The following is a 25,852-nucleotide window of genomic DNA, read 5'->3' as shown; positions in this document are numbered from 1 at the left end:
TTGCTACGCACTACTTCACGTTTTACATAGAAAACATACCACGTATGGTACATTGACTACAAATGTGCGAAGCCCCATCATACGACTTGGCGTTTTAATCGAGACTTGACGTTTCAAATGAAGATAATATACTAGGACTTCTACCAGAGCTTCTACTGTTCTAAAACACTTTTCTTTAAAAGCGAACAAGTCCCTATGATACAATCGAGACGGTTGATCTGTCATATCTAAGAAAACATAGGCTACACGTTGGACTCGAACTCAGTATCCAATGGTTAAACAACCGCTCCTACTACTGTACCATGAAACTGTTAATATAGATTGAGTCTGTATCTTCATTTAAAAACATGCAGTAAAGCCACCAAGCAATTAAACAAGTAGTTTATTTTACAGCGCAAACGACACATTACGGGCAATCAACTTTTTTCAAACATTTTCGAGACAGCGGATCAACCATTGGTATAGGTGTCATTCCGTATTTCAACGATTCCGTGACGTCATTATAATCCCGAAGGTCTTCGGTCGCAGTTCGACACAAATGACTTAGGCTGTTGGTACATACATTAGACGGGACATACAAGTGAAGGCAATCTCTCTACGGAGACACTTCGCTGTTGGGACGGATAAGGAAACTTAAAATGCCAGCTACAGCAACACAGCATCCGCCAACGAGAGCATAAGTCCATGCATGCCCGGTGTGGGTTCCTTCCAAATCTTGCTCATGGTAAGACCCGATGATTTTTATCTGGTAGAACACAACGAAGCCGATAGCAAGAACACCTATAAGCACAATGTTAAGTTAAACAACAAGATTTACGATTTGAGAAGGGATTAGGGGTTCTTAAGGTAAGTTAAGGTAAGTTTCTGCATAAGGTAAGTTTCTACAATTATACCACCAAATTCAGTTTTAGCAAGATAAGCAAATGTAATTTACAGTTATCAAGAAATATAAACAAATTAAGTAAGAAATATTATAATTCGAATCAAATATTTTACTCTTTTTAGAAAGAAAAACTTTATACCTTTGTAAAATTATTTGTGTATTTTATTTTGTGAATAGATTGCAGTTAACTTACCAAGCACAAGGTACATTATGCCGAGAGTTAGTCCGTTAAACAATCCACTTCTTGCTTGAGGTTTCACCACGTTTATTAACATGAGGGCGGTTGGAATGAGGGTTAGAGCAGTGGCTGCCATGAGCACTCCTCCAAAGAAACCAACGGTCCCCTGGAATTTTAAGTAAATGAATAAACGAATGTAACTTAATTTCAACACGGCCGTTCTGTTTCACACATCTCGTGCCGCTTACGAGGTACCACGTATGTAACTTATTTATCCTCACATGGCGGGGTAACGATAGACGTTATAACACGACCGTTCTGTTCCCTACATTTCGTGCCCGCTTACGAGTTACAACGTGTACCTTATGTATTTCCGTGTTTGATTATTTTTGAGAATATTTTTTTTTTGAAAAAAGAACCCACAAGAAACCACTGACCACTGCGTTGAGCAATATTTTACGTTTGGTTCGGTGGTTTTAGAGGTTTAGGGGAGCCTTTATAACCAAAGAATACACAATGCTTAAACCTAATTAATATGCTGAGAAAGAGCAATCGAACCGATGCTATAGACGTATAGAGTAACAGGGACGTACTCTAAATGTTGGAGAATGTTTATAAAGTGTTAAAACCTTATTTTGCATTTATTTTCAAGCAGATAAATCTTACCGAAACAACTTTAGCCAATCCATTTGCGTTACATTTCTTTGTTTTTTCGATGACCGATTCAGTAGTTGGTATGGTTGCGTTCGGGTCGATGTAGTCTGGCTTGCAAGGTTCATCAACTGAAAAAACGATTAACTTTAATCAATTATTACAAGAAGTTTTACAGCAACAGGATACTATGTTTCCGAATTTATGAAACACTTCTAGTGTAAAAGCAGCACACATATTAAGTTTATGTTGCTCTTGTTAGGAAACAACAGTAAATTAGCCGTCTACATTTTACAAGGTAATTTAATTACCATGGGCCAGGGTGGGGCCGTTGGTAAATTGGGCTGTTTTAAATTAAAAAAGGGCATTTAACAGCGTGTTAGCGGTAGGGATGCACATTACAGAATTTCGAATCCTTTTGTATTCGAATCTATTTACGGGATTCGGTATTCTGTTTAATGACGTCATTACACGTCATCTCATATACTATATTAACAATTTTTGAAAGTTATTAATTTTGAAAAAAAATATTTTTGTGTTTGTGGGACTTTCGAGAGTAAACGTTTCGTAACGTCTTATCATAGCCTGCTATACGTTTCATGACGCAAAAACTACCCAATAGTACAATTTTTGATCATTTTACAACTCAAGATCCAACAAGGCTGTTATGAAAGGGTCAATAAACTGACTTTTGTGGGTAAAATTTTTTTTTCCTATAAATATAAAAAGATTCGAAATTCTAGATTCGGAATTCTAGATTCGAATTAAAGTATTCTAGGATATCCTAGAATACCTAATTATTCTGTAATGTGCATCCCTAGTTAGCGGTGCGAGTTTTTCAATGTTTAAGTTTTGAAAAAAGTGGAAAAAATATTGATTTAAAGTGCAAGAAGTGGATACAACGTAATAAGTCATATAGTTATTTTACATATCGGTTATTTAACTTACGTGCTTCGTCCCTGAATTTACTTGCTGGTCCACCTTCCATTTCGCTGCCAACATGATAACACATTGAAAAGAAGCCACCATGTAATAACATCTTTTCCATCGTTGAAACAGCGTTTTTCGTCGCATTCAAACCTTGTAGTCCACCCATTCCAATGGCTACCTGCGTTATGCCGGCGATAGCTTGCTGGAGTCCTTGCTGTATTAGTTGAACTAAATAAAATCACGGTTAAAATTTAAAAATTGTCAAAATAGGGGAAGTTTATTGTAACAAAACTCGTACCTGGCGATGCTGGGTTGGCTGTTGTAGCATCATCGGACTGAAATTTGAAAATAGTTAAAGGAGTAGGATTTGATTAAAGGGAGTAGGATTTAATAAAGATTGGAAATTATCTTACCGGGTCAGGAGTTGTCACAACGTTGCGTTTTTTTCTTCCCGCCATTGCAGCTGTAACATATCGTTTGAGTTTGATGTAAAATTATACTGGTTTATATGAAATACGGATATTGTGCAAGCCTTACCTGCCAAGTTGGTCTTCAGGGTATTTATGGTTATCCCGAGTTGGATTCTTTGCTGTGCCAACGCGTTAAACTGTGCCTGATATGTTGGCCAGTTAGTAGTGTACTCTTCGATGCTCTTGTTTGTCTTCAACAAAAACTTGGCATTGGCTTTGTGAACGAAATCCTTACCGGGTATAACGATCCAATAGCTAGAACCAATTCCTCCCGCTAACAGGCCAATGCCCACAAGGGCGACAACCACCACTACGCATCCTAGTATTCCCGGCTTCTCTTGACTAACCATTTTACTTACGTGCGGGCCCCTGCAGGCCAAAACCACACAAAAAATAAATCAAATCACTTGTATACAGCTTTAACCAAAGGGTTACAAAACTGAAAACAAAATTTGTGATTATTTCAATATTTTCCAGAAAATTGCCAAACAATGGGCAAATTATTCTCACACAATAATGTTTTATAAACGTAACAATTACCTTTGTCGCATCAAAAACTAAATTAAAAAAGGTAATACATAGAGGTAACAAAATCAGCAACAACGAACCGTTTTTTAATTAATTACATAACTGGTCAATCTTTATATTTTACCACGGCCTTCAGTTTCTCTACACGGAATACCAACCCAGTCATGTTTAATTGTTTATTTTTTTTATTTTCGAGAAACGGAGAAATATGCATGAAACATTGGGGAGGGAAGAGCATTTTGTGTACGTGTGTGTAGGTGCAAGCACCTGTACAGCAGGTCAAGCCATGCAATGCAATTATCTTTGGCACTGGACAACTTAAAACAGTTGGCAGCAGAAGCTTGGCTGGCTGTTAAGCTACCAAGAAACCAACAGTGCCCCGAGAGCGACTTTGCGCCTCGGTGTGCCCTCTTATCTCCTAGAACGATTTCGTTCTTTACTTTTGCGCACATTGGCGCTTTTTCGACGTGTACAGGGGTACAGTCGGGAGCATATATATTATGGTACTATATTAAGTGACCATTTGCTCTATTGATACTTGCATGGCAAAGTGAACGTTTGAGTTCAAAAGATAGAATAAATATGAACTGATATGTCGAAGGTGCTGGAAAAGCGACCAAAGACAATAAAGATGTAACTACCCGCACGCTAAGGACGTTAGGTCGTGGGTATCGGAATATTTTCTCCAGTGGGGTAGAGATAAATATTGCTTCTAAAAGGAGCATACGGACTAATAGGTCCAGTAGCTCGAAGCATAACTGTGGTAACGCAAAATACTTCTAGTCAGGTGACATAACACGCAGGCACATTTGCAATAGAAAAGCAGTAAAAATTGTCAATTAAAAAACGTCATTATTATGTATGTGCTTATACGTTGCCATTATTAGGTTGTGTGAAGTTAAAAAATGGATTGAATTTCAAAAGACTCGTATTTTGGCTGCAGGTATTTTGAAATAAGCGGCTTAAGCAATGGAAACGTAGCTCTGATGTTGCGGGAGGCAAATTTAAATATTCAATTATCGGGTGGTGGGGTTGCGGGTTGTGTTATAGCTATAGGCAAAGCAATGGGTATGAAGAATGGGCAAACGAAAATGGTGGGAGCTTTTTCGGGCGTCGGAAAGGCATTCGCTGGCAAAGTTATTGCGCATACGCCCGTACACCTATAGTATTGTGTAGGCGAAGGTTTTCTTAGACGTATTTGTCGCTTGCCTTGGTGGGCAATAAATAAAGCGACAGTAACTTAGAAAGGACACAGTGAGATAAGAAGAGACGTCCGGGACTCGAAGTGGTGGAAGTACCTTGAAAATCAAGACCGGTAGTGGGCGCAAGAGAATTGAAGGTGAGGTAAGATGATTTTGTTTTGTTTGTTTACAATGTTTGAAAAAAAACGCCTTTAGGGATTTTAAGAACATTCTTTTCTCTTAAGATTTCGGAAAGTAAACGAGAAAAAAATGTCTCGCACCAGTACATATTTTTTGTTTCGATTTTATAGAAGTCTGTATCGTAGAAATCTGCGCACTAGCTGTGGTGAAAAGTGCTACAACCGTTCGGCTGGAACAGCATTAACTAAGCGGTGAGCACCGGGCGCTTTCGCACAACGTTCGCTGAGCGGTTGTGGGCGTGGGCGCGGGGATCGTCGTCGTCATCGTCGGACGCGGGAACTCGGGACCGTTTTTCCCGCCGAGAGTCTCGCGGTCTATCGATCTCCGCTTGCCGACTGTCGTATTGCAGAACGAGTTCTTTGATGTGTTTCAACTTGCGGTGTAAATACTGCATACGGGTGCGGTCTTTCCAGTACTCTGCGTTCTACAAACACAGAACGTTTAAGTGGATTATTGGCGACAGCATGAAGCCACATATTAATAATAAACCGAGCTAAAACAACAGAATAGCAATGTTAGTGTCGCCTATACTACTGTCGGTGATAAAATAAAACTTACACAATCAAGCCTTACGTTAAACGTTTTACACGCAATGACATTTGTAACGTTCATTACTATTTTGTGGTTAATTGTTAAAAATTATAAATAAAAACTAAAACAAATCAATTTAATTAATTAACTTGAATAAATTGAAAAAAAAGATTAACTCGGCTTAGGCCTATCTCCCTGCCTCTAGGGTTGTGTAATTTATTATGAACTAATGTCGTTAAACCGCATTATGCATGAATAGAAACTTCATTATTAACATGACAATGGCAACTATGACATAACAAACAACGGATTTCTGGAACTAATTTCCTTGTTAATTAATTTAAGTTTAAAATGTCACAGATTTTCCAAGTGTGCACAATTAGTTTACAATATTTTTATTTTTTAAAATGTTATAATAAAGTTGCAATTTTGAAACATTGAACTAAATGGTATGTCTAATATTATACATATAGCTTGTGTTCCAGACGTTTAAACAACACATACACACCGACACAAGGACAGTACAAACAATGTAAAGACCTATTTAATCGATATTTATATTTGCAAACCGAACTGAGCTATGTCGTGATGTATGTAAACCTATGTGTTTGCAGTCGTGTGTGTGGAAATGGCGGCTCTTATTTTGCATTTAACATGAGAACCATGATGTTATTTTAGGCAAAATATATCACTATCATCTTATATATAACATTATCATTGTCTGTTGCATATTTCCCAGCACTTGATCCTGACTGTTATTTGGTTCGAGAATCGTTCAACTTTACAAGCACAATATCACGACCAGATTCATGGAATTCATCATAATCTTATTACACAAGTATATTCAATATACACTTCACCTCTTTAAGTTTGGAGTATTCATGTAACACCCTCCTTTGGATGACCTTGTACTGGTCAGTTCCTTCTTTTTGTTCCTTCAACTGCATCTGCCACTCTGCAAACCTCTTGGCTTCCGCTGCAACCTGGAGTTTAAACAAAAGTTTAATGTAAAAACTTACCATATATTTATAATGGGTACGATTTTTATGGGATATTAAATTGCTAAAATCATACTGGACAAGATTTCTTTGAGATAATAAAATTGGTAATAAATTTGCCTGACCCTGCTGTAGGAGCTTACCTAAATCTATAGTGTTGACTGTTGAGGTTAATTTCTGTATTACGTATTTGGGTAGCAGTAAAAATATTGAGAAGGAAATAGGAATGCTTAAAGATAAGTGTCAATATTTAAATTAGGGCATGCCACATGTGAAGCTCTTGTAATTTAATTTTTTATTTTACTTGCACTACAAAGTCTACAATGCAGCATATGTTTAATAAGTTAATAAGTTCATTTTAACTTTAAGATAGGTTACTACATACATTGACTTATATCTTATTCAAGAGTGGCATTAAAAGTTTAAGAAGCACTCAATTAAATACTTCTATACAAGATTAGAAGAGAGATCTTGCCTGAGGACAGAATTTATAAATAGCGCAACACAAATGTTACGCCTTAATTTAACTTATACAAACATTTGAAATTACACTCGTAGAACAGTTGCCTGATCTGCTGAAAAGGTTAACAACATTTTAACAACTTTCGACTGTTACCTAATAATATTTCAATTCTGAACAGATTTCACAAAACTTTTGCTTGAGCAATTTTAGTCAGGTTTCAAATAAATTTTACAAAATAATCCAGAAACCTCACTCCTACCCACCTTTGCGTAAAGTAGAAGATATTCTTTGTATTCGGCTGAAAAATCTTGTCGGTATTTGTTCCTTTGGTCACTGCCTTCTATTACTTTGTATTTTCTGTATATTTGGGAACATTGTTTGAGCTCTATAACATTCAAAAGTTACGAAGCTATGCATCAATACAACCGATATGACAAAAAACAAGAATAAATTTTTTTCGAACTTTAGTAAATTTTTCAAAAACAAAAGATCCAGTTAAATAAACTAGTATTAACGTGAAAGTATTTAAACTTACTTTAGGAATTCATCTTGTGTTTTATTAGGATTGTTTCTGCTTGTATCTGAAATAGGAAAACAATATTTTTAAAGGTAAAATTTAGACCTATCTAAAATATTTTACACACACAAGGTTAAACATAATAAACTAAAACACAATTTTAAACAAAAAGGAAAATGAAACAAGAAAAATTAGAAACCTGAAAACAAATTATAAAACAAGACTTCTTACCAAGAATAGCTTCTTGATTTTCGAAAGCAGCGAATGAATCATTCGCTCTGTTTTGTTCATTCGCTTGTTTGGGTGGATTTGCTCTTCTTGTTTGATCTGATCTTCTTTGAGTGCTTGTGTTGAGAGAGGAGTTTTTAGAAGGAGAAACATCTGGATCGGGTTTCTTGGGCGATAACCGAGCCATGGGTTTGGGGCTTGGCTTACTGCTACGGCTGTTTGCGCTCCCAGGCCTCTGGTTTTCATCTGCGTTCTTTTTTTTCGGGCTTGAGTTTCGATCAAAGGATGCGGATGGTGTTTCCTCTTCTTTGAGTTGAGCGATCTTACCCGAAATAATAGCGGGAGCGACCGTGGAGCTCAAACTCAACATCCCGCTTGTTTCCAGGGGAGACACGGACCTTGGACCACTCGGGCTCGTCTTCTGGTAAAGCGAAACTCGCTGCTTCTTACGTAGCGGGTTTGTGTAATCCTCGTTCTTGGATTGGGGTGAAGTATTAGGGGTGTCACGAGTAGCGGTTTCGGGGGTTCCCCCAGCAGGTCGCTTCCGATTCTCCGATGACTTGATTGTAAATTCTGCTAACTTCCTGTTATGACATCACAAGCACTTATTATTACATAACACTTCATCGTACAACATGGGTACATAGGCACCTAAAACTTATGGGTAGGTCCTTCATCATAGTGAATCTAGGAGTGTACAAAGTGTGCCAAACAGCATTCTGTCACCAGCCATAAAAAATTAACATTATCATTAAATAAATTGGATCGTCACTTTAATATTACATATAATCAATAATCACAGCAGCATCGCATTGGTAATTTATTAATAAATAAAACTCCCCACCCACCTTCTAACTTGCACCCTCTCCTCCTCAGTATAACCCGGCCAATCAGCATGAACCTCGTTTAATAGTTGTTTGTTCAACACAAACTCCTGCACACCCATGCCCACTGTACGTGAGGCTGCAACCTGGGTGAAGAAGATGAATATTAAGATTTAGGAAGATACATCATCCCTGTATAAGTGGGGATTCCTGACTCAGGAATATTAGGATTCTGTAGTTAGTGTTGACTGTTGGGAAACATCGACTTTAAATGTGAACAAGTTATATTGGCAGAACACTGAAGTATAATTAAAGACTATCGTTGCCCTGCCAGGTTTTAGTAAACCTAGGGTGAGGTTGTTAAAATGGAGGTAAACTTATATCATGGTCATCAAACATTCGGAACGTCGTCAAACATTTTTCATAAAACAAAGAATAAGTTTGATTGTTAGCATATCACTCGTCCTACCTGTTGTAGGATCCCGCGCAACTTTGCAGCATCGGGTTGTCCTTGATCTCGACTCAACCTAATCATCAACTCCTGGAACTTGAGGGGACGCAGTGCAAGGTAGTGCGTCACTCGTTCGCTGTGGAGGAAAATGAGAGGTTGAGTGATAATGGGGATGTATGTTTTGTAGGTTACATTGAAGTATACAGTTATCATCTCACACTGTAATAAAGGATTGTTGGGGTATTAAAGGAGGGTTGGGACTTAGGGTATTAATTGAAACTGTTTGTTTTGTAGTTTTAAGTTGTAGTTTTGTCTTGAATCTAACACTTCTTTTTATTTATTAGAAACAAGATTTAAAAAGTGTGGTTTAGACTATTTTAGTTTTTTGAACCATTAATGTTAACTAACAAATGCAACTCCCTGTTTGTTGCTATGTTCCCACCTGAGTGGTTTTCCTCCACTTTGTGCGGTAGTAGGTTGGGAAGATGATGAAGCAAAAGATGAGAGGATGGGTTTGGTTTTGTTCCTGATCCCCGCCTCCGAGACACTCCCGGTGACGGGGGAGACGGATCGGTTGGGAGCTGTGGTGAGGGGAGATGCAGATCTGTGGAGGAAGATAGAGGTTTTATATTTGTGTATTTGTGATGCTGTTATAGCCTGTTAACCATAAAATACCATAATGAACAAAATTTATTTCATTCTGATAATTAAGTGATTTATATATATTTACTGAGTATTATGTACACACAATCTGTTTATTATAACAAGGAAATCTTTTATTTTTGATGTTTCTATTTGTGATGTATAATATAAATACTGTCTTGACTAAATGAAAACATGCTGATATTAGTTACACAATCTAAATTTATCAGAGTTATCAAATGTTTTATTGTTTCATATTTGGTGACTGTTATTATAAAATTTAATTTTATTCTGCACACATTTTTTAAACTGTTAAAATTTTTTCCAAATTGTTTCTGGTAACCTTGATTGGACTGCACAGGCAAACATCTTTGAAGTTAAAATTATGTTTTCCTATATTTATCGTAAGCTAGTGAGCGCATGTACAGGGTTGCTGTGGGGTGACTTCTGCAAAATTTTCATGATAGGCTAGCACACCCTGTACCATACATAGGGATGCACATTACAGAATTTCGAATCCATGAGATTCGAATCCTTTTGTATTCGATTCTAATAACGGGATTCGGTAATCTGTTTAATGACGTCATCACACGTCATCTCATATACTATATTACCAATTTTTGAAAGTTATTAATTTTGATAAAAAAGATTTTTGTGTTTGTGGGACTTTCGAGAGTAAACGTTTCGTAACGTCTTTTCATAGCCTGCTATACGTTTCATGACGCAAAAACTACCCAATAGTACAATTTTTGATCATTTTACAACTCAAGATCCAACAAGGCTGTTATGAAAGGGTCAATAAACTGACTTTTGTGCGTAAAATTTTTTTTCCTATAAATATAAAAAGATTCGAAATTCTAGATTCGAAATTCTAGATTCGAAATTCTAGATTCGGAATTCTAGATTCGAATTAAAGTATTCTAGGATATCCTAGAATACCTAATTATTCTGTAATGTGCATCCCTAACCATACACATCAATCCATTGGGTGGTAGAGTTAGAAAACACAGTATCCGGAATTCGTCCGCTTTGTCTGTTTTGTCCGGATTTCGCTGCCGCATGCAGAATTGGAAACGGGTTTGCATACGACTTTGCAAGCAAATTCGCATGCCGGATACTGTGTACAGCCACCTTTAGGCACCCACCTTGCAAATGATGTATTATTGGTTGGTCTACCAGGTGGGGGTGTGGACGTACGGACATTATTTAAATGTTGGTCTCGGATTCGACGATTAACAAGCTTCTTTTTTCCTGAAGTAAAAAAAACATAAAAATGGTACATTATACATAAGATATATTAATACCATAATTTTATATTTTCTTTCGATTACAATAAGAATTCATGTTGTTTAAACAACGCAGGAATACGAATTAACAGCAAAACAACAGGCGTTAAATAAAACACACTATGGATAAAAAGTAGGAAAAGATCATCAAATAAAAAAGGGGTTGATCGAATAAAAAATCTAAAAGAGCTCACAGTGAGTTGTTGTAGGTAAATATTATTTAATTAAAACAAATTACTGAGCAATTAGAAGAAAGAAAGTAAATTATTGTTATTAATATATATTTACAGACCATTAAATACGTGCAATATAATGATTATAACAGAAGAAATTTGATTATGTTTGGATACAAATTAAGCAAAGTTTAGTACATAACATAACTTCAATATTAGTTTTAAAATGAATTATTCATATTATTATATTATTATTTATGTATTAGAATGTAAGTTTAATACATAGTTCCAATATTAGTTTGAAACTTACCAAGTTTAGATGAAGATGGTTGTTTAATCTCTTTTGTGCTAAAACAAAAAATGTTGTTAATTAAATTATTTATATTATTATGAATGTATTAAATCTAACTTTTAATTCAAATACTTTATAACCCTAACTTAATCAGTTCATTCCTCAACTAAGTAATAATTATTTAATGATTTATTTAACTTCAAAAACCTTATTAAAGTAGAAATAAATGTTTTAATAAAGGTTTTATTCCACCTAGGTGAGGTCCTACAACTTGGCAAGCCATGGGGCTTCAGATTTAGAGTTGGCCAATTACCCCAACAAGCAACAAGTGTTGCTTTATCATTTAATGCAAAAATACCAAAATGTCACCAAGTTTAACACACTGATACTGTGCATATTGTATTGTATATTTAATGTTTGGACTTATAGGGTAACCTATGTTCTTTTGTTCTTCTATAATGTAAAAACAAAAGTAAGAAAAATAATATGTAAAAAAAGTATTGAGCGGTCATATTATCAATTAACTTTGCATTCAATGATCATAGCATACTTAGTAGTAACGACCAACATAAAAGGTTTATGCAGTAGACTACTGACAAGCACCATATGGAGATATGCAACACACAATTTAGAAGTCTATCGTTTATGAGTCAAGTAATGAATCTATTACAACTATCATGCATTTAAAAAAGGTTGAACGTTTAACCACTCTGTGTTTGCATTTAAAAAGTTGCATAAAATGTAAATATTAACACTCATTATTATGTACTTCTGCAATCTGCAGGCATTTATCTAGGTTACAGTTCGGTATAATTAGCACAAGGGTGTAAAACAATATATTATATGGCCCACACACTATTTGTTTTTTTTTGAATGCCAATAAAATCATACGAATGCAAAAAGTAATAAAACAATAAATAATGACAGAACAACATGCATTAAAATACACTTATTGATCCTGTTATAACAAACAAAAAGGTTAACATAAAATATCCATCTTTAGAAATTTAGGTCAGTAATGGTCAAAATCTGGTTTAAATCCGAGGTTTCATGGTACGCCACTCTGTAGGACCTTACCCATATATAATACCAGAATACCATTATGAATTACATAACCTCACCATACAGGATGTAGCAAGTGGAAAGTTAGATCAAGTGGCTTTTAAATGGTTTTAAATGGATTTTCGATTGCAAGAGGTACTTGTTAAGTCATAAGCGGTTATGTTACATAACTTTCCCCTATTGTGATGTCATTAAACAAATGGCCCCATTTGACATCATTAACGTTGGAACTTTAATTTCGTTTAGGACAAATTTGAAGTTAATTTATCAAAATGATTATTGTAAACTGTACAACATGCTGTATTGAGTTAATGAATACAAATATAGCGGAGTTAGTTTAAAATGCATTGAATTAAAAAAACACACCGGGTTAAAAAATCTAAATACTCTTATCTTTTTGTGTCACAGTTCTGAAACAATGTCTGATAATATTAAAGGGCCTTCCGCATTCATCTTTATGGTCCGTGAGAAATGTAGAATACCAAAAATAATCGCCTATGACGTCACAGACGCTGTGTCAACGAGGAAACGCACGCGCGCGTCATATATTTAGCCTTGATCTGTGACGTCACAAGTGTCAATGTCAATAAACAGCGATAAGCATCGAGATGTTAGAAGGAACATAAGCGAACTGGATTCCCCTGTAGCGAATGAATTGTAAACAAAATACCAGCATATTAATGTCAGCCAAGTTGTAAAGCGTAGACCGTTTATAGGCGACAATTAAATTCTCGTGACATGCTGCTGTTTCGCGTAACCTCGGGCGTTTAAAAACACGCCATCAGTTTCGTAACAAACGCCATCGTGACGTCACATAATGGTAAACAAAAACGTAAATTTTGCGACGAAACCTCGTGGGTAAAAATAGTGACCAAAGTTTCCAAAATGGTAATTTATACGCCTGTTTATATTTATTATACAGATTGATCACCACACAGATTGCATTATTGCACTGTGACAGTTTTAATGAGATACGTATATAACACGCCATTAACGTATATGATAACCGAAACGTGTTTGGATGCATATGTACAATGTCAACGTATGTCGAAGGTGTAAGACTTCGTGTACAGGGGGGGGGTCAAAAAGTTTTAAAATAATTGGCTTAATATAATTAAAACCCTGTCATGAGTTGACGGCGTGATCATATCATGCACCTGCCACGCTTGGTGTACAGGCTTTGCACTCATGCAATACAGGGTGGTTATAGTCGTGGGTCTAATCATAGTTTGACAACTTTTGCGCATTCGAGGAACGCGTGTTGGCTACGATGGTTAGGCTTGGCGTATAACGCTGTAGGTATCGATTGGATAAATAATATATAACATGAGAAAACGTGGTTACCGCATGCGACGACATAAATGCCTGTTATATTACTTGTGTTGATGAACACATAAAAGCTGCTAGCATATGCTTACAGTAGTAGATATGGGTAAGATGGATAGCGTTAGCACGTAAAACAAAATATTTCATATTTCTCAATCGTGTTTAAAACATTAACAACGCCCTTTTAGAGCAGCGAGGATACGGCTATATATCTCTGTAAATATTCTATGTTTACTACTAAATGGGACGATAAAAGAAAATGAAAACATGAGCCACTTACCCCAACCTACTATATATTATAAATGTAATTGTGACAGATAAGTGGAAAGACATGTAAATCTAATATAACGACGAAAGCTTATTCTGTTGGTTCAAAATATACAACACGTGTATTTTGCATAGAAGAGTTGCAGCGACTCTCAAGTACCAACGTCATTCCCATCGTAAACAACAACAGCGGAAACGAACCATATTTCAAAATGTCAGTAACATAGAATGCTGAATATAAACGCTTGCAAGAATTTGCATGGTTTAAAATTAAGATATACGTCGAACCACGCGGGCTGTTTAAAATGGTGAAACGGGTAGCAGGTTGAATGGACTTTACACAAAGTAAACAAATAACTGTTAAAAAATGCGTGTAAATGCAGGTAACAACGTTTTTCCAAAATTCCAGTAACAAAAGTTTAGGTAAAAAAGTTAAAATAAACGTTAATCAATCAAGATTTATTTAAAAAGCTATACCAGGCGAAGGTGTATCTTGCGTAACTACAAGTTCACCAATCGGCTTAAATAACGTCTATGTTTATTTAGTTTTTACCTCTCTGAGTTTCGATTCGCCTCAGGGCATAAGGTGTATAATCTCAAGGTCAAACACGATACACAAACCGGTTAATTCAAGTTCATTTTATCACGTATTAGTTCTATAATCTAAACAATTAACATGAGGCTAGGTGACTCACGTGGCCAGTGTCTAATTAACAGAAAAAATATAAATTTTCCTATAGTTTGAACGTATATATATATATACAGTAGGGTGGGGGAAGATGGGTCACCTTTAGCACATAATATCTAAATGTCTTGATCGTGTTTTAAACAATTAACAACGGTCTAAGGGAGTCGTGAGGATAGGCTTTTATAATTTTTTGCATTTTAATTGGGCGAGAAAATAGAATGAAAATGTGTCCCATTTTCCCCCAACCTACTATATATATACATACAGTATATACATATATAAAGTTAGTTATTAAGTTGGGGTAAGATGGTGCATGTTTTATCATCTTATTCGGTGGTAAACAAAACAAAAATTGCAAAATAATAATACCGTATTCTCAAGACTAAAAGAGCATTGTTAATTGGTAAAAAATGATTAGGAAATATGGGATATTATGTGCTAACGATATCCATCTTACCACACAGTAGTATACATACGCCGAGGCTGCACGCTTGGCAGTTCAGAAAAGTGTTAACCTTAATTTCCACACGAGTTAAAACATCCAGTGACTACAACAAGGCGGTTTACGTGTGTCTAATATGTATATTTTACCCAAAGAAGGAGACGTGTATATTTGCCTATTAAATAAGAAATTATCCTTCAAATAATGATTGCAACATTAATAAATACGACACAAACCCACGGTTCGTTATAGTTGATATTAATTACAATACACCACTATACGGTTACAGTGGACATGACCTGGGTTCATTCAGGTGTACGGATATAACAATCAATAACATTTCAATACCGTAACCGATAGTAGGTTAGAATGATACGTTAATATGTGGAAAAGGGATTCGATTCGTGACCATTTATGCAGCATGCGGGTTTTGGAATTAAGATTGTAATAAGTTATCAAGGTGTTAACATATATACGAATATCTCTCTTCAACCTTTGTTTACATTTTACCAAAACATCACCAGTATATTATATTAAAACCAAGTGTAACGACGAAATACAGTCCATCACGGAGTCACAGTGGGCGCATAAACTACGCACATGATAGGCAGCCTAGATGTTACTTGGGGTAATGTAATGGGACAACCAATCAACCATATTATAGAATAAAACAAAATAGTTTTAAAAAACTCAATTTGCACAATTTATAGATGTTCCCACTTCCCACAGCAGTGTATAGTGAGCTTCTATTTAAACCGTACAGCAATATACGCTAAAATATAGGTTATAGGCAAAGTGTGCACCTTGTTTTTTGCTCTTGTTCTTTTACCAATGTCATGCGTTTACGCGTTGCGTTGTACGATTCGTCGTTTGCGTTAACCGTGATCTTGTGCTGAATTGCCCCCATAATAGAGATACGGCCTCTTGTATCTCTGTAAATACCATACAGTTAATACATTATTTAGTTAATGGTTAAACTCTGGGATTCTAATTATGTATTGTACTAAGCCAATGTAAATTCGACATATACACACATTAATATAGATAATTCATAATTCATTTAAATTCATTATGCTTAAAATTGGAAGATATATAATAAAAATAACATGCATTTAACTGTGTATATATATATATATATATACATATATGTTTCATTCATCTCGGACTATGTGGTATTTAAACATAGGCACCTAAAGTCTAAATTACAAACGCAGTTTTAAAATGCGGTAAATATATAAATCCGGAAAAACAAGGCAACCAGTTTCCTAATTTTCTTTTGGGAAATCTTTTTACACCTATTTAAGAGGTGGAAGGAATCAGTACATGTCATCAAGGGTGCGACTAAATCAAGTGTTGTTTAAATGCGTTTTCGAGTGCAATAAACACATAATCACGATTAATCAATGTGTGGCCCAGTATTCCAAACTGCATTTCACAAAAAGTACCGGCATTCAATAAAATTACTTTGCTCTTACAACAGCATTTAAAGTGGATTGTGAGCCAGTATTACCCGATCTAACCAAATAAATATAAACGCTTATTGAAAACGTTTAACAAGTTTTTAACCACTTGCTATTACGATGTTACACTTGTCATTTTCCGTGATGTTTCTAACACTATAAATAACACGTGCGTTTTGGAATTTTTGTTTAGTTTAAATCAGCCATGGACGACTATCATGGAACACGTTATAGCGGTCACTATGATGACGAAGGTGGGCTATAAATAGATTCTCGTGGCTTCATCGGTGAAACTTGATATACGATAATTGCAACGGCTTGTTAGGAGAAATACTACGCATTCTAAACTACAGGACAACGATCGTATGTAAGTTACATGGTACTTATACAATGACAATTGTAACGGTCGTTGGGAACATAATGTATAACAGGGGTGGAAAAACTTTCTAGGCAATACAATAAAACGTGCAGAAAAGCAATAAAATATTGCGCAAACCCCATTTTATTTTTTGAAAGACGTCGCATATAAAGGCATTTAAGTGCCTGCGCAAACTTACCATTTCGTGACAAAGACAAAATGCATACATATAATATACATAACTTTAATAAAACATGTTTGATTGAAATATATATGTTAAACTATGAATACGCAAATATAAAGTAATTGTACCCGGTATAATACTGCTGCACACCATCTATAGCTGCGGATTGGTTCAATGCTGATAATTGGAATGTAAAAGTTTGCGTGTCATTTCCACCGTCGGTAGGTATCCTTATGCTCTGTATTTGAAGTTAGATTAGTTTACTATAAAGGTTAATTTAAAAGTTAAAAAGGTCACGGAATAAAAAAGAAAACTATGTTTCTTATAAATCAATGTTAATATAAATTTAGTGGGCCAGATCGCAATTTGCGTAATGGCCAACTTCTTCATGTACATTTTTTACGCATGGTGTGTAGGCATGGGGCACGAATATACAGTTTAATATTAATTTAAAAGTAAACAAGGGCTACAAGGCCACGATATACTAAACAAATTATGTGAAAATCAAACTGGTTTTATACACCCCACGGTGGTTTCGCCACGATCAGAACGACTTGATTTAATTACAAACGGGCACGCTTAATTATCATAAGGGAGTTTTCCTCGGTATGATGTTTACACCGCCCACAAGATTTAACCAATCAGATGGCAGTTAATAAAACTGTCAACCAATCAGGTAACAAGAGGTTTTCATTGGATTGAAACCGGTAAATTCCGGAAACAGTTTCCCCGCACAACCCCCATACACATTGTGTATAATGAACAGCCATATTTAGATTCATAAGAACCAACATTTGTTACTGAATAGGAACAGTCTAACGACAAAATTTAAAGTAACAACAAAACAATATTAACATTGATAATGCGAACGTGTAACAGTGAATACCATTTGCTTGTTATATGTTTTAACAGCCGACGGTGTTTGCTTGCGTAACGAAGGAACAGCTGTTGACAGAAGACGTCAAAATGACAAAACTCTTAGGAGACACCAGGAATATTATTGAGCAGTGGTCTAAGTAGGAACATTACCAAATATGTTGCAAATACTAGTAAGAAACAGGGACCATATGACGTCACAAAACACAACGGTGTCTTTAACTATTAAACATCAAACGCAAAATTATCCTTGGTGTTCTTTTATAATATAACGTAGCAACACAATATTAAGCATTAAGTAAGGCAACAGCGGCGGTCAGCCAATAGCTATCACGTATGTAGCGATACATAATGACACCCAACCTTTGCGTAGGTTAAATATATTGCAGGGGAGACGCAGGGCGCGCGGTGATATGGTTCTGTAATGTCAACAACATACGTGTTATCCAAACAGTTAAGAAGGATATGCATGTTGTTGTTGCAAATTATAAGCTGAAAATATATTTTGATTTTTTTTACTTGTGGTCTTATTAACACCGGTCTTAAAAGATAAAACTAAAACTGACAGAAATTCTCTTTTAGCAAGTCAATGAAACGTTTCTACGATGATAATTTAAACCGGTATGATAAACAACAGTCCACTGACATATTTACATCTATTTTACCAGGATTATATGAACGCAAACAACCTGGAAGCAACTGCGTTATATTTTCAATTATCAATACAGATATGGCAAGCGTACGTCGGTACGTGTCTGCCTCTTCGAGGTTTTCTGGGTTCAGTTCGGCTTATTGGCGAAACTAAAGTAAGGCGATCACACATGTAATGTTCGAAGGAAACACGAAGTCTCGTGTCGTGCGAGAGGCCCGTGTTTGACACATGTACACAACATGAAATCAATACTACACACACATATATATATTAGGTGGTTTGATATTAGGGCTTCGTGGTAAATGAATTCCTTGCATGGTATCCTATGTTATAGTAAATTGATACCACAATATCCATTAGGCGACTGTTCGGTAAAATTTGATACACGAACGGTTCTAACAAAACAAGGACGAAACTTAAACAATGATTGATAAAATGTGTTTAAGCAAGTGACCGACTCTGTTTAAAAAAGATCATTGTGGTATATAGTTATTATATACAGGCATGCAGCAAAATACAGGGTTTTAACTTTTAATATGAGCAGCTAAGTGAGTTTCTTTAACATTAACAGCACCATATGCTTCACTGCATAGAGTCTCTTCCGCCGTATTCACGCGAAAATGAGGCGCCGACAATGCAGCAAATATGGTACAATCGACCACTAATGCAATGCGTATTAGCAACATACGCGGTACGCCGGTAATACCATACATATATTTGGAGTAAGATGGTCCAGGTTTTCATACTAATTTATCGTCCCATTTGGTGGCAAATAAAACTACAGGGTTATATAACCGTATCCTCGCGACTAGGAAATATGGAATATTATGTAACACGAAATCTACTTTACCTCATATACGTTACATTGCAAGTTTTTTACAAGTAAATTTGGAAAATGCGTGGTTATAATCATAATATTAATATGTCATATGTCATACCAGATACCAATATCCATTTCAAATAAACCAACTATACAGAGCAACAGTTAAACTACCAAACAATATTGCTCTAATCGAAACAGTTAAGTAGTTATTTATTGTTGCGTTTTTTACAGCTTGTGATATTAAATTAAAACCTCACACAAGCAGATTAGGAAATACCGAAACTATTCGCAAGTAACCCGATACGGAACCAGGCTTACATTTATAGATATCGCAACCTATAGGTATTGGCCTAAATATTAGTTTCAAGACGTTTTATTTTGATATAGATAGAAGAACTTAGCATCTAACATTTACTACAGCAACGGGTTTTTATTTGGTAAACCAAGTAAACAATAAAAACTCCCACGCGTAAGTTTTAGTATCAGCAGAAACCGAAAGCGCTATAGGAAGCTGCAAGAACGGAGTTTCTGCAGCGGGAAAATTTCTCTCTCTGGCCCTGACGTAGACAAGAGCAATAAACGTTTTGTTGGCGGAACATGCTTGAACCTATACGACCATAACCACCAACGCTAAGCATATGTCGTCCCTAAAAAGTGTCAGATTTTGACAGGTTTGAAAATAAGAGTAGTATTTCTTTATAAGCCTATTAATAAAATTGTGTCCTTATTATTTCTGTTAATGCATTTTAGCATTTTAGAACTTGTAATCGTAATTTATAATACTACATTTGGATAAAGTTTAAATACAACATTCCGAACATTGTTCGAGTCCTAATGTTTTATATGGGAGATCTTATGACTGTTTTATATGGGAGATCTTATGACTATGGCAAGGCATGCCAGAGAGTCAAGAACACACCAGGCTCATTAAACAAGGGTTAAACCCTACACTACTAACCCAATATGACTAATCAGGTGGCATTCACTGTGTATTATAGAGATACTAGCCTACAGTTATGTGAATAAGGTGACTAAGAATATTACGAATAATAAAGTAAAAAGACCCTAAAAAATTAGGATATGGTGCTACAAAAAAGTAACAGACAAAAAGTCGAACCAACTGTATAATAAAAGATACATAGTTCGCCGAAATGGCATTGTTAGTCTCTTATTCAAATAGAACCATAAACTGTTTGTGCATTGTGGTATTGTATTACCAATAATTGAATATTTTAGCTTGTGTTTCCATAATAAGTTTAAATACAAAAAATCTCCAGTAAACACAAGTGTTTAATGAATGGCCAACAGTCAACATAACAGTATGTCCAGACTCCCAGACATCGAACCTGGATTAGGAATTGGACATGGGGGATTTGTGGGAGATGATTCATTGAGACAGAGCGCAAATTAAAGTCACGCTGAGGTAGCGTTATGTATTATTAATTGCTGTACAATCGTCTGAAAGTTGCCACCAGGCATAATGAACACTTAGGTCAATGTGGAATAAAACTGTATGTGGTCATAGCATGGCCAACTTGAAAGTATTTATCTTTTTTATTAATTATAACAAAGATCTTTTCAATTGGTGTAAAAGATAAAAATGACAGTTTAAAGATACAACAATATCTTAAAAATATCAGTGGAAAACATGAGACCATAAAATGTAACAGACACAAACTCACAAATTAATTCATTAATGTGACCTTGAAAGAAAGTGAGCATAAAGATACAAACTAGTTTGATGTTGTCTTAATATGACTTACAATTAATAATTTAATATAACCTTCAAACTATTCTACAGTTATAAATGAATTAGATGTTATCAGTTCTCACACATTAGCAGACAAACATGACTGAATAAGCAAATGTGACCTAGATACCATTTGTTGGTTGTAACAACTTGAGTGTGAAGAGCTACCTTATGTTATGAATTATGATAATAAATAAAACCAAACACATGTGAACTCTGTCAGTTCAAGCAAACAACATCGGCTATGGGGTGCATTTTATGGTGCAGGGGCAGTGTATGCATGCCTATCCTAAGAATTTGGCAGGGAATTGCAAAAACCCCTGGATTTTCCAGTTGTAAAAGTAATTTATTCCTAAAACATTCTTAGAAAACTACAAACACATTTTTTTGTCGCAAACCCTGGAAATTTTACAATATCAACGTCACTGCATTTAATTATATTTCCCATGACTATTAATTAAGCGTGAATTCATTTATCAAGCATCAGAAAGTATTAAGAAACAAGGCTTAACTTTGTGTGGTCAGGCTCAAAACTTTTGGTTACCTCTAACCAGTGAATGCCATCTTTTTTTTCAAATTTATTGTCTCTCTGATTATGGTAGGGAAAACCAATAAATGAGAAATTATAGGATTGGACTATATTAAAAGTCTTCTTTACATTTATTGGGTAGAAAGAAGCGGGACATGTAGGAGCAACGACATTGGTATTAGTTCCTTAAGACCACATGCCGCATCATCTATCTGATTTTAACAATTCTAAACTTAAAATTCATAACGAAAACAAAGAACTATTGAGTTCTATAACTAAACTTTAAACACAGGAAGCCTAGGAAGGCATTTGATTAAAGTTTTCTAAAAGTTTCAGCTGAAGTTACCTAGTAAAGATAAGGCTGCACGCATTTAAAAATACTTTTCCAGGTAGCAAGTTAAAACACAGGCAGCCATTAAAATATTACTTTTCAAATTGTAAACTATTCATCACTATAGTCTACTCACAAAATATGCTGCTAGTATTATAAAATAAATTGTAAAATGTGTATAATTATGTCCTCATTTGTGGTAAACCAATTTTATAACACTTCCCTGGCATATAAATAGTTTCTTTTTTTTCAAACGTTTTAATTTTTAAAGGAATACATTATTAAGGGGGTTGACAGCCCCTTAGACTCCCGCAATTGTAAAGACTATGTAGTCCCTTATTTTGTTTTCCATGTAATTATATCTGTACTTAAAATATTGATTGTAATTAAACAGGAAAACATAAAAAATGAAATATATATATATATATTATATATGATTATTTCTGTGCTAAAAATACTGTTAATAAATATTTGTGAAAACATTGTTTGCATAGCCTACCGATCGACTACAGTTACTGTAAACCTTCAATAACATAATAGTTCAAACAACAACAAGAATTTGTAATTGGAACACTGGTTGGTTTGAAACTGTTACCCGGTGTTTAGTTACATTTCAAAATCTCGATGAAATCAAAACGTTTATAACCACACGACCGATGCTTTCATTTTGGATTGTATAAGCTGTTTGTAAATTCAATAAAGGAAAGTGCAGATCACAACATTAACACTGATAAATGGAGTTTTAATTATTGTAATGGTGTACTAAAGACAATGTAAATATCAATATATTTCTTGCTAAGTGTACAACTGTCATCTTAACAGAGTCTTAAAGATTATAAATAAATTAGAAAATGTAACAGTTGGCATAGGTGTAATGTTAAAGGTGTTTTTCAGCACCCAAGCTTTACAGCTATATAACTTTCACCATGAGTTAGATGACAAACCAAACAAGCAGACTCAAAGTATATTGCATTCACCACATTAATCAATAAGGTTCCCTATGTTTGACAACTATGAGTGAAACTGTATTTTAACAATGTCACCCCAGATTTTACCCTGCTGTTAGGTGTCCATACAAACATACAGAGCCAAAGTATATTGCATTCACCAAAATAATCAATGAGGTCCCTATGTTTGAAAACTATGAGTGTAACTGCATTTTAACAATGTCACCCCAAATTTTACCCTGATGTTAGGTGTCTATACAAACAAGCAGAACCAAAATATATATATTGCATTCACCACATTAATCAATGAGGTTCCGTATGTTTGACAACTATGAGTGAAACTGTATTTTAAAATGTCACCCCAGATTTTACCCTGCTGTTAGGTGTCTATACAAACAAGCAGAACCAAAGTATATATATTGCATTCACCACATTAATCAATGAGGTTCCCTATGTTTGACAACTATGAGTGTAACTGTATTTTAACAATGTCACCCCAGATTTTACCCTGCTGTTAGGTGTCTATACAAACAAGCAGAACCAAAATATATATATTGCATTCACCACATTAATCAATGAGGTTCCCTATGTTTGACAACTATGAGTGTAACTGTATTTTAAAATGTCACCCCGGATTTCACCCTGCTGTTAGGTGTCCATACAAACAAGCAGAGCCAAAGTATATTGCATTCACCACATTAATCAATGAGGTTTCCTATGTTTGACAACTATATATGTAACTGTATTTTAACAATGTCACCCCAGATTTTACCCTGCTGTTAGGTGTCTATACAAACATACAGAGCCAAAGTATATTGCATTCACCACAATAATCAATGAGGTTCCCTATGTTTGACAACTATGTATGTTGCTGTATTTTAACAAGGCAGGTTAGAACTTACAAAAAAAATATGTAAAAGATCAAAAAATGTCCCCGTGCCACCTATGGCAGTTGCCTTATGTCTCTGTCTCCCCTGTATATTTTTAGGTTGCATGGCTGATAATTATGTTAAGCTGGATATTGAATGAATACTAAGCATTTGAATATTATCTTACCCCCTGGTTTCCATTGAAGCGAATGGTTGGTTTGCTTACTCTGTCTCCCTGTAAACAAATAGAAGAAAATGACATTTCAGCAAATCAACACAAGCAGTAAGACCAATACATTGCCTGGGGGAACTCACAGTCTCACACTATAATATAAGCAGCTACTAAAATGTGATGCATTGGTGGCCTTATAAGTTATAATATAAGCTTATCCAATGATACAATATTTTACCCGTTGTATCATCATGTTGTACTATCTATGATAGTAATTAAATGAAATAAATAATTCATACATGAGGTTTAAATCATCGTAACTCAAAAGGCTACATCATATATTCATCTATTGAAAGTTACTTTGCTTGCTTAGCAAACACACAGCTTCCTGGCAACTGAAGATTCTTAACAAAAAAAAAGTTATCTAGTGTGAAAACTTTGTACCACCAATAAGTATTTCACATTCCCATTGATCATATTCATATAAATTATATATATATAGCCATAGCCTATTATATATAACCATTGACAAACTTTTTTAACCAGTCGAAAAAAAGAAAAAACAAAGTTAAACAAATAGTGTGATAATTATAATAATGAACCCAAATAAATGGCCAAAACTATTCACAAAAATCTTAATATTATAACAAGATATAGTTATTTGCACTCTACTACTGTACTAGTGAGCGAGTTTGTAAAATCTTATACCATACACTGCATTCATTATTTTAAAATAACTACTAATTATTCTTAACAGAGAAGTACACTGTAGTAAGCTAGACGATGTGGAACTCTATTGGCTACGTTTAATCAGTTCGATTAAACAAAAATTAAGCATAAATTGTAAGGTAATTATCTCTTGAGATTTCAAGTAACAAAACCTGGCAAAAGCATTCAAAACTATGCAATTATAATACCAAAATCTAGGTATTGTTATTGGAGCTGTGCTATATAGACTATAGTATATTATAAACGACAAGCTTCATTAACCAGTTGTATCATACTGAAATAAAAGATAATTTTTTATAGTTATTATTTATGTAGGGGAGAAAGTATAGCTGGCAAATTTACCTGTAGATTCTGGTACGATTCAACAGCTCTTAGCGCAGAATCCGTTAATTTGAGTTGAATAATTTGAATATTGGATGTGTTTTGTTGAAGAGCATATTCACCCTCAGATAAATCTATTGCCATTGAAGATTAAGGTGATGTTGCCCAGAAATGATTGGAAATTGGATTAGATTTGTGTTGCCTCTTGTTTGAACTAAACTACCAATGTTTTGGCCAACGGCCGAAACTGGCATGCATCCGTAAACTACTGTTTAAGCTGCTATTTACTCGCTTTTTTCTCGTATGTGCCTGTCAAAGTAATAAAAATATTTATGACCAAACTTTAGTGGATAAAGTGTACAAGTTAATGTAAATTACACTATAGTCTAAAACAAAACTATGTAAGAATGGATGGCTAATGGATGGTCAAAGTAATAAAAAAAAAAAATTATAACAATGTATTGATGAAAAGAATGTATAAATTAATGCTGATGACACTGCAATACTTCAAAAAAATGCAACTGTAATACCTTAATCAAAGCTATGTAAGAATGGATGGCTAATATGTGTGACTTGCTTGCATATTAATACACTAACTAACAGACTAACTACTAGTTTCTTATTACTAAAATCATGAAC

The 25,852-nt window shown here is 34.9% G+C and overlaps 2 protein-coding genes across 3 annotated transcripts; both read right to left on the bottom strand.

Moving 5' to 3' along the window:
- On the bottom strand, positions 1-25,548 carry LOC100187494 (RNA polymerase II elongation factor ELL). 2 transcript variants are annotated; one of them, XM_026836816.1, is made up of 15 exons: positions 25,235-25,548; positions 24,179-24,226; positions 17,343-17,452; positions 16,016-16,144; positions 11,446-11,483; positions 10,822-10,927; positions 9,477-9,638; positions 9,053-9,170; positions 8,608-8,729; positions 7,763-8,343; positions 7,550-7,595; positions 7,278-7,371; positions 6,414-6,536; positions 5,432-5,446; positions 1-27 (listed from the first exon to the last, which is right to left on the bottom strand). In XM_026836816.1, exons 1-15 carry the CDS (start codon positions 25,355-25,357, stop codon positions 16-18), a joined length of 1,827 nt encoding a protein of 608 aa, XP_026692617.1. In that variant the 5' UTR covers positions 25,358-25,548; the 3' UTR covers positions 1-15. The 2 variants fall into 2 exon arrangements, with proteins under 2 accessions (XP_026692617.1, XP_002128540.1); XM_002128504.5 differs by lacking the exon at positions 1-27 and having other exon boundaries at positions 3,803-5,446.
- LOC100177258 lies at positions 367-3,574 on the bottom strand. The gene is made up of 7 exons (XM_002128437.4): positions 3,180-3,574; positions 3,056-3,105; positions 2,941-2,977; positions 2,661-2,870; positions 1,728-1,843; positions 1,077-1,227; positions 367-780 (listed from the first exon to the last, which is right to left on the bottom strand). The coding sequence occupies exons 1-7, from the start codon at positions 3,460-3,462 to the stop codon at positions 596-598; spliced, it is 1,032 nt and encodes a 343-aa protein (XP_002128473.1). The 5' UTR covers positions 3,463-3,574; the 3' UTR covers positions 367-595.
- Positions 25,549-25,852: the final 304 nt, after the last annotated feature.

The sequence above is a fragment of the Ciona intestinalis genome, chromosome 11 (genome assembly GCF_000224145.3).
Source record: "Ciona intestinalis chromosome 11, KH, whole genome shotgun sequence".
NCBI classification, from domain to species: domain Eukaryota; kingdom Metazoa; phylum Chordata; class Ascidiacea; order Phlebobranchia; family Cionidae; genus Ciona; species Ciona intestinalis.
The sequence above is the reverse complement of the archived record's forward strand: the minus strand, read 5'-3'. Positions and strand labels throughout refer to the sequence as shown.